Genomic DNA, 14,612 nt, shown 5'->3' with positions numbered 1-14,612 from the left:
GACAAAAAAAAATTCTAAGGGCGGCTAATAATTATTCTAACTTATGTGTGTTTATATATATAAAAATACACCCTCTGTAACATATTTGCATTATTCTGACCTATACTGTAACAAAAGGCTGAGTGGTTCCACACCATTGCTTCATGTTTTCGCAACAAAATTAATTACGTTAACTCAATAACTTTTATAAATTTATAAGTTATCAATAAAAATTTATAAGAATGCAATATATTGCGTTGTATAATTGTATTGTTTCAACTCATTTTAAATAAATAGTTTAAACAAGCACCAATAGTCTTTTTGTTTGAGTGTACACTCTTCAGTGGCTGCCTGAAAACATGCCTGACCCTCCAACACTGTAGCTGGGTTTGTCTGCATCTTGTCACGGGTAAGCATTTATTTTTTATTTTAAATTGATATAGTTATATCAAGTTATAGTGATAGTTCATCCAAAAATGTAAATTTAATCATTATTTACTCATCCTTGTGTGATTTCAGATGATTATAAGTTTTCTTTTTATTTATTTTTTTTTTTTATTGAATATATTTTGAATAAAACTGAAAACCTGTAACCATTGACTTCATTAGTAGGAAAACACTATGGAATACAATACTATTGAAGTCTGTGGTTACAGGTTTTTAGCTTTCTTCTAAATATCTTCTGTTGTGCTCAACAGTAAGAAAGCTAAATATACCTTAAACAAGTGAAGTGTAAGTAAACGATAACAGAATTTTGAATTGGATTGACTATCCCATTAAGAGTAACTATCTACAGTCTTTGATGCCAAGTGAAGGAAACTGCTGCATATTTGATAATTGGCTTTCATTTCCAACATTTATTATAAGCAGTTGACCAATCACAACAGACTAAACTGTCTAACCAATCAAAGAATGAAAATTGAATGAGTCTTTGAAAAATTAAATGACCTTACATGTAAGTTATGAGAAAACGAAACTGATTCTATCCAAACCCATTGTGGGAGATTTTCAAAACAAAAAGATAAAAACAGGACTATATGGGTACTTTAAAAGTGCTTTAATCCTTTTCTCGCTTTGATATATTGTTTAAACAATACCATTTAGTCTTTTAAAGTTTAAAAACTGAGTAATTGGCTAATTAAATCAGGTTATTTATAGTGAAAAGGGAATATCCCTATTGTGACAGCTTTGATGGTGTGCAGATCTTGTGCGCGTTGCTCTAAAGAGCAGTGAACTACATGTCTGTGGATTTATAGTGGCTGAGAGATTGAACGCAGACCCACTGTGTGCTGTTGGACTGCCTCAGTGTGTATGTGGATGTTTGCATCAGGAACATGTCAAGCTGTGACATCAGAGGGACCACATGGACCTCAATCATCATTTGAATGCTGAAGTAGCACCTTATTTAAAGGCTTAACACTGACTTTGACTTTTAGCCACCACTGAGTAATGTTAGTGGTTTAGAGGCAGTGCTGCAGCCCTTATCGACATGAACTTCTGCAAAAACAGGCTCATTAATAAAGACGTGCAAAGATTTGAGGTCAAAATCAGGATGTTTGTTAAAGCAATACTAATAAAAACGAAATTATTTTACTTGTTTTTTTTTTTTTACTAAACCTTATCTTGTATTCATGAACAATGAATAGGCCTGTCACAATAATTAATGTCTTGACTTATCGCACAACACATGGACATGACCTCAATTATTTCTGGTGATGGAATATACACTAACCGGCCACTTTATTAGGTACACCTTACTAGTACTGTGTTGGACCCACTTTAATTCTTCATGGCAAAGATTTAACAAGGTACTGGAAATATTCTTCAGAGATTTCGGTCCTATTGAAATGATAGCATCATGCGGTTCTTGCAGATTTTTTCGCTGTACATCCATTATGCGAATCTCCCGTTCTACCACATCCCAAAGGTGCTCTATTGGATTGAATCTGGTGACTTTGGAGGCCATTTGAGTACAGAGAACTCATTGTCATGTTCTAGACACCAGTCTGTTATGAATCATGCTTTATTGCATTATCTTGCTGGAAGTAGCCAAGATGGGTACACTGTGGTCATAAAGGGATGGACATGGTCAGCAACAATACTCAGGTAGGCTGTGGTGTTGATACGATGCTCATTTGGTACTAATGACCCAAAGTGTGACAAGAAAATATCCTCCACACCTTTACAACAACAACACAAGCCTGAACCATTGATACAAGGCAGGATAGATCCATGCTTTCATGTTGTTGATGCCAAACTCTGACCCTACCATCTGAATTCAAGACTCATCAGACCAGGCAACGTTTTTCCAATCTTCTTTTGTCCAATTTTGGTGAGCTGTGTGAATTGTAGCTTTAGTTTCCTGTTCTTAGCTGACAGGAGTGGCATTCGGTGTGGTCTTCTGCTGCTGTAGCCCATCTGCCTCAAGGTTGAACATGTTGTGCATCTGCAGCAACTGTGTAATGCTATTATGTCAATATGGACCAAAATCTCTGAAGAATATTTCCTTCTTGACAATATGCCAAAAAGCGGCAAAAGAGTTCCAACCTGGTACTTGTAAGGTGTACCTAATGAACTGTCCGGTGAGTGTATCATCCACATTGTCGTTAGATGGTCAATTGCTTAGTCTGAATGTTTATATCAGTGTGCATTTGCTTCCAGTTGTACATTCAAAATAATGATGTAAAAACCTTCTTATAATATGACTTAGTGCAAATTGGTTGTTCATGACCAAATTTTATTATTCTGCAGTAAAAAATGCACACACATCTGTGTTTAAACCTGGATTTGAAGTCATGACTCATTTATAATCTTTCTTGGGATTAACTAGACATGACTGAAGTGATCAAATCAAGCACATCGGAGCCCATGTTGCTATGCGGTATGGAAGTTTAACTCTTGAATTACCAGAGTGCTGGACTTTAGCAGCCTGGTTCAGCCATTATGTGGGAGGCCCGTCTCTCTTCCCAAGCTCCGGATGTTGTCACAGGGCTGTAATACTGTCTCTGCCTTCCTGCCGCAGAGACGCACAGCTGTTTGGCCACCAGAGAGGGAGATCTCATTTGAGGATGGAGGTTTATTTTAGTAAGGGATCTAGCCGAGTCATCAAGGAGGATATGCAGGGTGCGTCTCAGATGAGCTTGAGTCATCGTTTTATAAATTGATTCAGCAGGAAAAGGAAGTGGTGTCTGTTGGTCATAGATATACTGACTCAAATTTTGTGAAAGTGTCACTGATTTTTATAAAGTCGTGTAGGGCTGCTTAATATTGGTGAAGTGAAATGCGAGAATGTTGACATGAGTTGCTGTATCTGGAAGAAGTTCTAAAATAAAATGATTTTTGAAAATATTTTCCTTTTATTCCATAAACATCTACCTAATGTTGATTCATGCGAGTCCTCACACTTGGGTTTACTATTTATAAGAACTAAACTTAGTTCAGTAATAGTATTGCAAAAATGTTTTAAATAAAATATCTCTTCTGAGTTTACAAAATAATCATTCCTACTTGTTTTAACATATTCTAAATGGAATAATAATATTAATGGTAATATTAGTAGTATTAATAATAATAATAACATATTTATTATTAGTAGTAGTATTAGTATTTAAAAATTCTATATTTAATTAAATAAAAGTTCTATTGCAATACTGTAACCAGATAAGCACCTATACTAACTAGAGACGCTCATAATAACCGATTAACCTTTTACCAAAAGGGTGAGTTTTTCTGCATGAATGTGCAACACACATTTGCGGGATGGTAAGATGTGCAACCACATGTGCCTACAGACATATTTTGCCAAAGAAGAAAAATTAAAGATATTTTAAAAAGCCTCAAATATACATGATGTTGTCCAACAGCTGCAATATTTGTCAAACTGTAGTCCTCTGCTTGCCAGTCGTGTCGTCGGAGTAATACACAAGAGTGAAGAGGCTGTATGAGTTCTGATATTGCAGAATATTGCATAGCTATCAGCCAATCAGCAAGAACTGTTGTGTATATATATATTATATAAATAATTTTTGCTGTGAATTATAAATTAAATTAAATAACTAAAACATTGATCATAGTTTATTTTTTACAACTGCACTATACTAAAATTTATATCCTAATTTGTACATTTAAAAAAAAAAAAATTCCGTTAATTTACATTCTAGGATGCATTGAATTCAATAAATTTGTCATATTTTGACGTTTTCTTCTATAAAATGCCTTTTTATCAGGTTTTTTTGTTTCATAATCGTATTATTTCTCTTGCTGTTTCCTGCTGTGTGTGTGTCTGTGCCTGCTTCATGTCAGATCTCTCTGTTCAAAGTATAGTAGGCGACGAGAGGCCAGAGTCATTGGTCACTGCTGCTGCTCTGGGTTTTGGTGTGGCGTTTATGTGTGTTTGAGCCTCTTACTGATGCCTGTTACTGACCATACTCGACCCACACTGATCCCTAAGCATGTCTTTGTGAAGGCAGGGAAATTGGATTCCCTCAAAGACATGTTTAGTCATCAGCCATCCTCAATCTTGTTCATTATTGAAGTGGTGTGGTGTGTCTTGTACTCACACACCTTAACCTGCATGTCTCTGTGTACGCACGCACCTTAACTTTAAAAATTATTCAAATTTTGCTGGAGGGCTTATAATTTTGCCTTCAATAGTAAGCAATTTATAAAAATCATATTTGTAGGTTTTTGATCCCTATTACAACCAATTATGACCTGAATTTTCTTGTAAAGGACTCTTTCCTTTTTTTTCTTTGGTAAAATTCATTTGTATGGTTTTGTTATATTAAATTAACATTTTAATAATATTACCATTATAATACTATTATTCAATTACTATTACTTTTTCTTCATATTGTGTCATCAACCTCTGACACATTTATACTGTGTAAATATGTTTAACAGCGCAGTATTTCTTAAACTATTTGTAGAACTTTTTTTTTTTTCATTTTGATTAACGGGAATGAGGTCAATAGTATTAACCAATTTTATATTTATATATATATTTATATATATATATATATATATATATACACACACACACACACACACACACACACACACTGTTGTATAAACGCAATATCGCGTGAAGCAATGAGGCCTCGAGCCAACACACTCCTGCTCCCACCAGTGCCGACATACAGCCAAATCTCACAGTTACTAATGTGATATTGCTTACATATATATGTATATATGTGTGTGTGTGTGTGTGTATATATATATATATATATATATATATATATATATATATATATATATATATATATATATACCAGTGCGATATGGCTGTATTTCGGCACTGGTGGGAAGAGTGTGTTGGCTCGAGGCTGCATTGCTTCTCATGATATTGCGTTTTTTTCAAGAGTTTGAAGGCACAATTGTGTAAAATCCCTTTTGCACTAGGAACTGTTTTCTTCCTTTGTTCATACACATCTACAGCTGACGTCAGAACAGCTGAAGCTGTTGCTACTTCACAGATGTCAGTTCAGAGCTAGTATTTGAATGATTCTCTACCGCATTGTCTAAAATGATGACAAAACAGGTGATTTTGCTCACATTTAACACTTTAAAGCTGTAGAACATGAAATGTCTTTAGTCTAGAGAAATGTCTCAGTAATACTCTGTTGAAATAGATCAAAATTATTGCAGGCGATTACAATAATTAACCCTGAAAAAGCCAGAGCAAAGCAGACACTACCAGATTACTATGGTATACAGTATGTACAGCACTACAAAATACATAAGAGAGAGTTTGACTTAGAATGTCATTTACCTGTTCTGTTGTGATTTGGTCAGCTGTAGTTTGCTAGGTGTGCTAAAATGCAATTTTTCTTCTCTAAGAGCTTTTTATAGGGTCTCTGTTGGCATTGTAGTGGAATGGCAACCGTCTGCTTAGTATGACAGGCTGATGGCCACCAACGCTTGTCTTAGAAATTATGAATTTTCTTAAATAGGCACTATTCTTATAAATATACTGCATAGTTGCTATCTAAACAACTACATTCTCCCCTTAAAAAGCTTCAAAAGTATATTATGTTGTCCGACTGCAATATTTGTCAAACTGTGGTGAGTTTATTGATCTGCTGTCACTCTATGTGGGCGGAATAATACATACGTATAAAGAAGTTAAAGTAGACCATCTAATTTTCGCAGTATTACCTATAATATTTGGAGAACTGTTGGCTGGAAGGAAAGCAATTTATAATTGAAAGAAAAAATATCTATCCAATGGTTAACTTATTAAACTACTTAACCTAATGGACTCTTTTCACAAAACGTGTTTATGACGCGTATCATATTCTTAAATCCTTGAAAGGTTTTATTATATTTATTTTCAAAATAATGTATTAACATTTATATGCATTTATCAGCATGTAATGTACTCAGTTTAGATAGTATTTAGTCCCTCTTTAAATTTAGTTAATGTTTCTCAAGTTAATGAGACAACAAAAAGGTTAATAGGGTGATAAAAATCTCAGCAGAGGATCAAATCGAACAATAAGCAACTCCACAAACAGCAGCTTTACTTATCACCAACCTGTTTGCCCTTATTTAAACAGGGACCAAATACTCTCTAAACTGAGTAAATTGTACTCAGAGGATTTTGCTGTGTGCTATATCTTCTTTGCATCAAGTTACAAAAAAACAAATTACCGCTCATGTATCTAAAGCTGCGTCTATTGGGCTAAGAGTACATTTTATGTTACTCTCTCTCTGGCTGTCGTTATTGGTCTCACAATTTTTTTTCTTTTTCTGAAAGTATTGATAACACCATTGTGCAGTTTTTCTTTAATTATTTCAGCAAATATGATTGTAAAAAAAATTTAGTTGTAATCTCCGATTCATTGCGCTTTAAGTTTACCCAACCATGACGCCTTCCGCTACTGAGAAACCCTGAAATGTAAAAAGGGTCTAATAACATAGTTAAGCTATTAATGGACTAAGCTGAATACTAATATCTTGCAAAATAAGTAGTAATGTTATGAACCGTCATCATGGCAAAGACAAAATAAAATAATTATTAGAAATTAGATATAAATGTTAAAATCTTTTAAAAACGAACTGTTAAACTGCATTTGGGCTAGAGTGTCACTTATTGTATCACTGTAACTATCCCTATTAAACACATGCTTTTGTGAAAGCACTCAAGTTCAAATTAGACACAATCCAAATATCAGTTAGGAAGGTGAATACTGTCAGTACAACACAGGATGTTTTAGTACATGAGAATGAGGAGGAATCTTTCTAACAGCTTCCAGGAGGTTTGATAGAAGCATTCCTAGAATTTATAGATCACATTTATAAAAAAAGCTAGTGTTGTTTTATTAAGTGTGCTTGTCAGACTTTTGGAGTCCATGGCTCTGTGATGTCTAGTATAATGACTCCACTCGGTCTAGGTGCGTGTGTGATGTTGTGTGCTTTTGTGTTCGAAGCACAAATGGAGGAAGATGCACTTTGTAGGTATCACACACATGAATGACTTCTGAGTGTTCCCTCTAAACACATTGCAGACAGATCCAGTCTGGTCAGATGCTTCTTATCTGTTGTTGTTTTGCCCCAATTTTTACAAAAGCAACAGTAAAAAAAAGTGTTACAGGACTGTTTGCTGAGGTGGAAAACATACTGTACATTGGCGTTAATGGAAGATGAATGACCATAAACCATAAAATGCTATTATTCATGCCTAATGGCTTTTTAATTTTTTTTAAATTATTACACAAGGGTTTTTGTATGTCCACAAAGCTTGTGCAATAACATTCAGTATGGGGGCATGCAAGAGATCTCCAGAGTGGATGGCAACATCAACAGCCTGAGGTATCAAGGCATTAGTGCTACCTATTACATTGCAAACCACCGGAGAGGGCAAATTCCTCACCAAGATAGCGCTCCTTCTCATACTTTAGCATCCACATCAAAGTTCCTGAAAGCAGAGAAGGTCAAGGTGTTCCTGGATTGGCCAGCCCAGTCACCAGGCATGAACATTATTGAGCATGTGTGGGGTAAGATTGAGGAGGAGGTATTAAAGATGAATCCAAAGAATCTTGATGAACTGGTAGTCCTGCGAAAACGCTACTTTGCCATTCCATATGACTTTATTAATAAGTTATTTGAGTCATTACAGAGATGTGTGGATGTAGTCCTCCAAGACTATTGCAGTCATACACAAAATTCTTTTCCCACTGCACCATGACTTTATATTCTATACTGTACATTATTTCTGTTCAGTGACGACTTTTGTCTAAGCAAAGTCGAACCTTACTGTCCTTATTAAATAGTTTGGTGAAATAAACATAATCTAGAGACATTTGCCTTTCATATAAGCCACTTCTGATACCTAATGGTACTTGAAGTCAAGTTATTATTTGTTGGATAGGCAACAAGACTTTTGTCAGGGTAGTATTATTGTTTAAGACTTGAGTGCTAATAGTTGAGGCATTTACTCATTTCTTGTTATGCAAACATGACAGTCATAGTCTATAAAATATCTCTTTTTTTAGAATATTTTTGCTTTTGACAATGATTGGATTTTTACATACACAATACATTTTAAATGTGTGGGGTCAGGGAGTACGAACCTTTTTTTCCTTTTTGTTTTTGAGGCATCATGTTCACCAAAGCTTTATGTAAATATAAATATAAATAATTTAATAAAATGCATCAAAACATAAGTATCTTAAAATATTATAGTTTATACATAATATTATTTTAAGTTTAAAGAAATCAATTGTTTGCCTGGAATTTCTGTATTTGTTTTAAAAAATGATAAAATAAATAAAAACATATGAATAAAATATCTTTCACCCCAGCCCCCATATATATTCATTTATTTTTTATTAGGGTTGTCAAAATTAATTGTTTTTTTCAGTTCACTGTGATGCAGATGCAGACAATTTGGTATCGGTTCAGTAATAGATCCTAACCGGTTATGTACTGACATCATTTATCTCATTCGCTATGTCGCGGTAGAATACTATAGCGTGGGAGGCGAGCATGAGTAATTAAAACACAGAAACTCAGCACAATTCACTGCGTGTGTTTGCTGGACAGTCTTTCACTGACACTGAAGTTACAGCAGAAGCCCCTATTTCACTGCAATTGAGAAACTCAATTTCTCTCTCTCACTGTGTCCCCATTGACCCGATGGCGTGACATTTCCTCTCCTCTCGACTGTTGTAGCGATATTTGTAGATCCTGACACAAGCGTGTCTTCAGAGCAAGTTATCTCCACCGTGTCTGTCATTGATCAGCTGTGAGCGCCACGTCCCTTTATCGAGTCTAACGAGTTTAACAACTCGATCGACAACGTTTAAATAGTGGGTTAATATTTCTGCTTGTTTGTTTGCTTTAAATGCTCATGTTGTTTTGTGCATGCACTTGAGTTTTTTTTTTTTTTTTTGATGGATTCAAAAAGTGTTTTCTGTGAGCAGGTAAAATTAAAGGTACAGTTCACATATCTGACTGCTTGTATTAAAGGACAACATTGTATAACAAATCCATATAAAATGTATTTTTAAAAAAATATACATTTTAATACAAGAATTGTGGTGCTGTAAAGTAAAATATCAAATTGTGTATAAAAGCATCGTCAATGCACTGTGATTCACAGAGATATCCAATTGTACTGAATCGATGGCTTGATAATCATAACCGAACCGTAAGACTAGAGTAGGTTCACACCTCTTTTTTTATACAACATAATATTTTTCATTTCATTTATTTTTATGAACTATTTATTTGATATTTATGGATTAAAATTATTTTTTGAATGTCATTTTTGACCCGCATGATTAATCTATGTGGAATAAAAGTACTAATTTGATAAAGAAAAAAAAAATCCCCATGACCCTAATCACTTTCAATACAGCCCTTATCACAACATTACTGTGTTCAGCTACTGTCCATCAACCATTACACACACAATCACTACACTGTGTGTGAGCAGGAATAGCACAGTCATCTTTATTTGAATCCTCGAGTACTACTTACCAAGTCGTCAACCTTTTCGAGTACTCCGTATCTGTCCATTGCTTTATCCTTGTTTCTCTCTCTCTTTCTGTGTGTGTGTGTGTCTCTCAGGGCTTGTGCAGCGTTGTGTTATCATCCAGAAAGATGAGAATGGCTTTGGGCTGACAGTGAGCGGCGATAACCCTGTGTTTGTACAGCTTGTAAAAGAGGGTAAGAATTCAATCAACATTGTTCATTATTATCCCTGTTTCATCTTTAATTTACAACTTTTTCACATGTGGCTTAAACACACACTTGTCTTCTTAAACTAGCTTGTCATCGATAATTATCTGGTTGTGTAACACCACACTACTGTATAATTGCGACACTGAAGGTGCTAAATACAGTACATAGTCGCTTTTTACAGTGACCAAAGTGTTTATTCAAGCTACATTTAATTGCACTCGCTTGCCTTAAATACTGTACATAAATTCAACAGTTTTATACAAATCTCATGTGTAGAATTTTTTTTCCAGAAAATAGTTATTTACTGAGTAACCAAGTTACTTTTCAGACAAAGTAATTTAATGATGCAATTAGCAATATATTACTTTTTAAAAAGCAACTTTTTAATTTCAGTTTGCTTCATTTTTTTTGCATGTAGATGGAGCTGCCATGCGAGCTGGTGTTCAGACTGGTGACCGGATCATAAAGGTGATGGTTTGATGAAATTCAGACTTATCAGAGTTTAATATGAATTTATTTCGTGTTCTGAGATTTAAAATGACAGCAGTTTTTTGACCAGTCTGTAAAACTGTTGATCAGGGATTTGAGGCTACAATGCACAGAATCTAACAGACTCACCTAATGCTGGCAGAATGCCACGTTCTGCCACCTGCTGGCTAAGAGCAGAAGTATAGATGTGTATTTTTAAATGAGTTCAGAAATCCAATTAGGGTATGGCGTAAATATTCATTTAAAAGTTTGGAGTCAGGTCCAATTTTTTAAATTTTTCTAAAGAAGCATTTATTTAATCTAAATGGCTATATTTTTATAGCAATAGTAGTATTATATGGAAATATATCTATTTTTAACATCATTTGAAGTGCATATCAAAGTGGTTGACAGAAATAAAAACATCATGTAAATCAAAAATGGTTTTGGGTTTAATAATCATAAAATATGGGAATTAAAATATAAATTTTTTTTTTTCAGATTTTGAATTGGAAAAAATGACAGTTTTATTGTTTTAAATAAATATAAGTATTGAAAGTGGTGTGCTTGGATGTAGAAATGCAAACAATAAACAGGTAAAGTATGCTGTTATAAATTATATATGCAGTGAATTATATATAATTGTATATAATAATAAAATATATATAAAATTATACAGCAGTGAAGTACTGCTTTATGTTTAGTATACAACCCTACCATATTAGTCAAACATTTTTTTATTTTAATATGATTAATATATACTATATATATATATATATATATATATATATATATATATATATATATATATATATATATATATATATATATATATATATATATATGTATTATCATATCCTAATAAAGGTCTGAGCCCCTTAAATAAAAATCCTAGAATCGGCCCTGGTGTAATATATGATCAGTCATCCTTAGACGATATGATATTCTTAAAAACAAGATGTTCATCAAGATCAAATGTTTTGAATCAAAACACAAAGATTACAATCAAAAGTGTAGTAGACTTAGACATTCTTTTTCTCCAAAAAAAAAAAAAAGAAAAAGCTTGTAACACATTCATTTAAATTTGGGTGGTAATAGTGCCTTGCAGTGTTGCTCTTAATATTTCAATCTAACGTTTAAAGGGGACCAATTATGCAAATATTACTTTTATTAGGCTTTTTAACAGTTGTGTGATAACAGTCTGTGAATATAACCATCTTCTCATAGTAACAATATATTAATTAACTTTTTTATATTCACACTTTATAAAAACAATCTGCCAAAACACTTCGATTGACATTCTCCCTTTGTACATGTCATCAGAGTGGAAAAGCCCCACCCACTAGTGACTATTTCTACCTCATTAGGACATTAGTCTTTTATTGAATCTGCCACTATGCTGACACATTGTAGCTCTGCCCTGGGAGCCCAATCTCATTTAAATTTAAAGCGACAGTCACCAAAACAGCATAATTAGGATCAAAGCCTAAAAGGGGCAGATTCAAAGAGTTCTGAAACTTCACATACACACTCTAGGAACACCAGAGACTTGTTTTACATCTTGTAAAAATGGTCTACTATTGACACATTCTGATTTAAGCATCATCTATTAATTTATTGTGTGTGCGCATGTTTATTTATTTTTACATACAGGTCAATGGGACGTTAGTTACACATTCAAATCATGTAGAAGTTGTAAAGCTAATAAAATGTAAGTATGCTGCGTCTTTCATGTTTGATCATTTAACAAAATTTTACACGTTTACTTTAAAAAAATGCTGCGCAGTTGTTGATTTCTTTGCACTAAAAAGCTAAATTTTTGTTCAGCGGGCTCGTATGTGGCCCTGACGGTGCTGGGGAGACCGCCTGGCTTGCCTCAGATTCCCCTGTCAGACGGCGAGGGGGAAGAAGGGTCTCCGTTCTCGCTCAGTTCTCCTCACTCCCCAGGGCCCATCGGACCAGAGCGCTCCTGTTCCTCCCCCAGCCCCTCAGAGCGAAAAGCAGCCTCTCTGCCTGTATGGGTAAGAGATCTCTGATAAGTAGCTTTGATCTTCATCAGTCTTTCATAGCTCTTTATGCCTTTTACTACAGTATCTTTTTATGGGTTTCACTGGTTGTGTTTGAGTCGTCACAGCAGCAAAACTCCAGCAGTCACATGCTTGCATACATGTAACAAAACAGTCGATTTATTTAAAACAAAAGGTGATTTCTGGGTGACTAGATTAAGTATTTGGGTTAATAATTGTTTGACTTGTACACTACAATGTTAGTAAGACTTAATTTACTGTTGTTCAGCTGGAAATTCCTACAGAATTCATTGATATGATGCAGTATGTTAAATTGAAGAGTTTAGATGCAAAAAAAAAAAACTCTAAATGCCATCTGAAATTTTTCTCTGGCTGTTGTGTGTAGGTTCAGTAATTTTACTCTTATAGCAAATAATAATGAGAAATAACAGATCATAAACATAAAAGGCTGAGAAAAATGCTTATTTGCTACAAAAAATTCAGACAGTACTTAGAGGTTTTTGAATTCTAGCTCTCTTTTAACTCTTCTCTGATATCTACATAGGATGTATGTAACATATTGCAGGTGCAAACATTCTGCAAACATATCTAATTACAACCCTAGAAGGTTTTTTAGAGTCTTCAATTCATACAAATTCATTTACATTGCATTTACATTTAGTCATTTAGCAGACACTTTTTTTTCCAAAGCTACTTCCAATTGAGGAGACATTCAGAAATTCAACTAATTCAATTTCAATAAGAATTTTGGCCTCTAAATAATCCAAATGTAGGCATTTCCAGCAGTCCACGTTCTCCACAAAGCACAATTTTATGTGATAAAAAAAAATCATGTAACATAACGTTTGCAGCATGCGACGTTTTGCGCGTTCATGTGAAGGGGTAGGGGTGTTTCAATTCTCTTTAGCTTGAAGGCGTAGGGCTAAGGGGAGGGGCCAGATAGCTCTTGAAACTGAGATAAAACAAAAAAGCAAAAAAAAAAAAAAAAACTGGCAACAGAACTGCCAACAAAAGTGATTTAATGTACAAAAGTGAAAACCAGAATAATGCCTATATATATTTATATATATAGGCATTATATATATATATATATATATATATATATATATATATATATATATATATATATATATATATATATATATATATATATATATATATATATATATATATACATATATATATATATATATACATATTTATATACACACACACACACACACACAAAAAAAGAGAAATTTTTACAATAAAAATTTTGGCCCAGCTCTTTCCCATTTATACTGAGCTATATCTCATCAAGTTCACTCTTTTCTCAGAGTAAGGTGGATAGAGAAGATATCTTACGATTTCCATTTTGCAAACACATAGGAAATTTGTTGCTAAAAACACCAGGTAAGAGGTGGATGGCATCTAAAGACTCTTGTTTTATTTTCATATGTTTCTTTCGAGGTGAGGGGTTATTCATGAGTAGGGTTGTAACAATATACCGGTATGACGGTTTACCACGATTTGAACGTGCACGATTATCATACCATGAACAATTGCATATCAACGGTTTTAACCCTTAAAGACCGAGACAGCCGCCCGCGGCTAAAAATAAGTATTGCTCTTAAATGTTTAATAACTTTTGATCCGCTGATCCGATTCATACAATTCAAAGATTGGCATAAAGAAGAGAATCTCAGCTTTCCAGTGCTGTATCACATAACATTCGCGGACTTTCAGAGGCTCCGGAATCAGTGCGGTTACGTCATCAACATTTGACAACGCTGATTTGACAAAGAAACGCTCGTCACTGTGTCTCCGGACAAATCAAACATGATACATTGATGCATAGTCCCTCCTCCATGCCCAGATTGGTTCAAACTCGCTATATCACAACCAATAAGTATAGGTTTCGCTTTTGTTTGTGGACCAAGCTTTTTGAACAACACGGAATGAGAGATAGGC

The 14,612-nt window shown here is 34.1% G+C and overlaps 1 protein-coding gene across 9 annotated transcripts in view; it reads left to right on the top strand.

Annotated features, from left to right (window-relative positions):
• arhgef12b (Rho guanine nucleotide exchange factor 12b) overlaps nucleotides 1-14,612 on the top strand; it is a 135,190-nt gene that overhangs the window by 59,009 nt on the left and 61,569 nt on the right. For all 9 annotated transcript variants that reach the window (XM_087254294.1, XM_087254293.1, XM_087254290.1 and 6 more), the window contains 4 exons: nucleotides 10,054-10,152; nucleotides 10,586-10,635; nucleotides 12,289-12,346; nucleotides 12,463-12,656. In XM_087254294.1, the coding sequence (XP_087110420.1) occupies nucleotides 10,054-10,152; nucleotides 10,586-10,635; nucleotides 12,289-12,346; nucleotides 12,463-12,656 (401 nt within the window). The remainder of the gene's footprint in view (nucleotides 1-10,053; nucleotides 10,153-10,585; nucleotides 10,636-12,288; nucleotides 12,347-12,462; nucleotides 12,657-14,612) is intronic.

Source organism: Danio rerio, chromosome 5 (assembly GCF_052040795.2).
Source record: "Danio rerio strain M-AB ecotype USA chromosome 5, GRCz13ab, whole genome shotgun sequence".
In the NCBI taxonomy this organism is placed as follows: Eukaryota; Metazoa; Chordata; class Actinopteri; order Cypriniformes; family Danionidae; genus Danio; species Danio rerio.
Note: the sequence above shows the minus strand (reverse complement) of the source record. Positions and strands in the feature narration are given on the sequence as shown.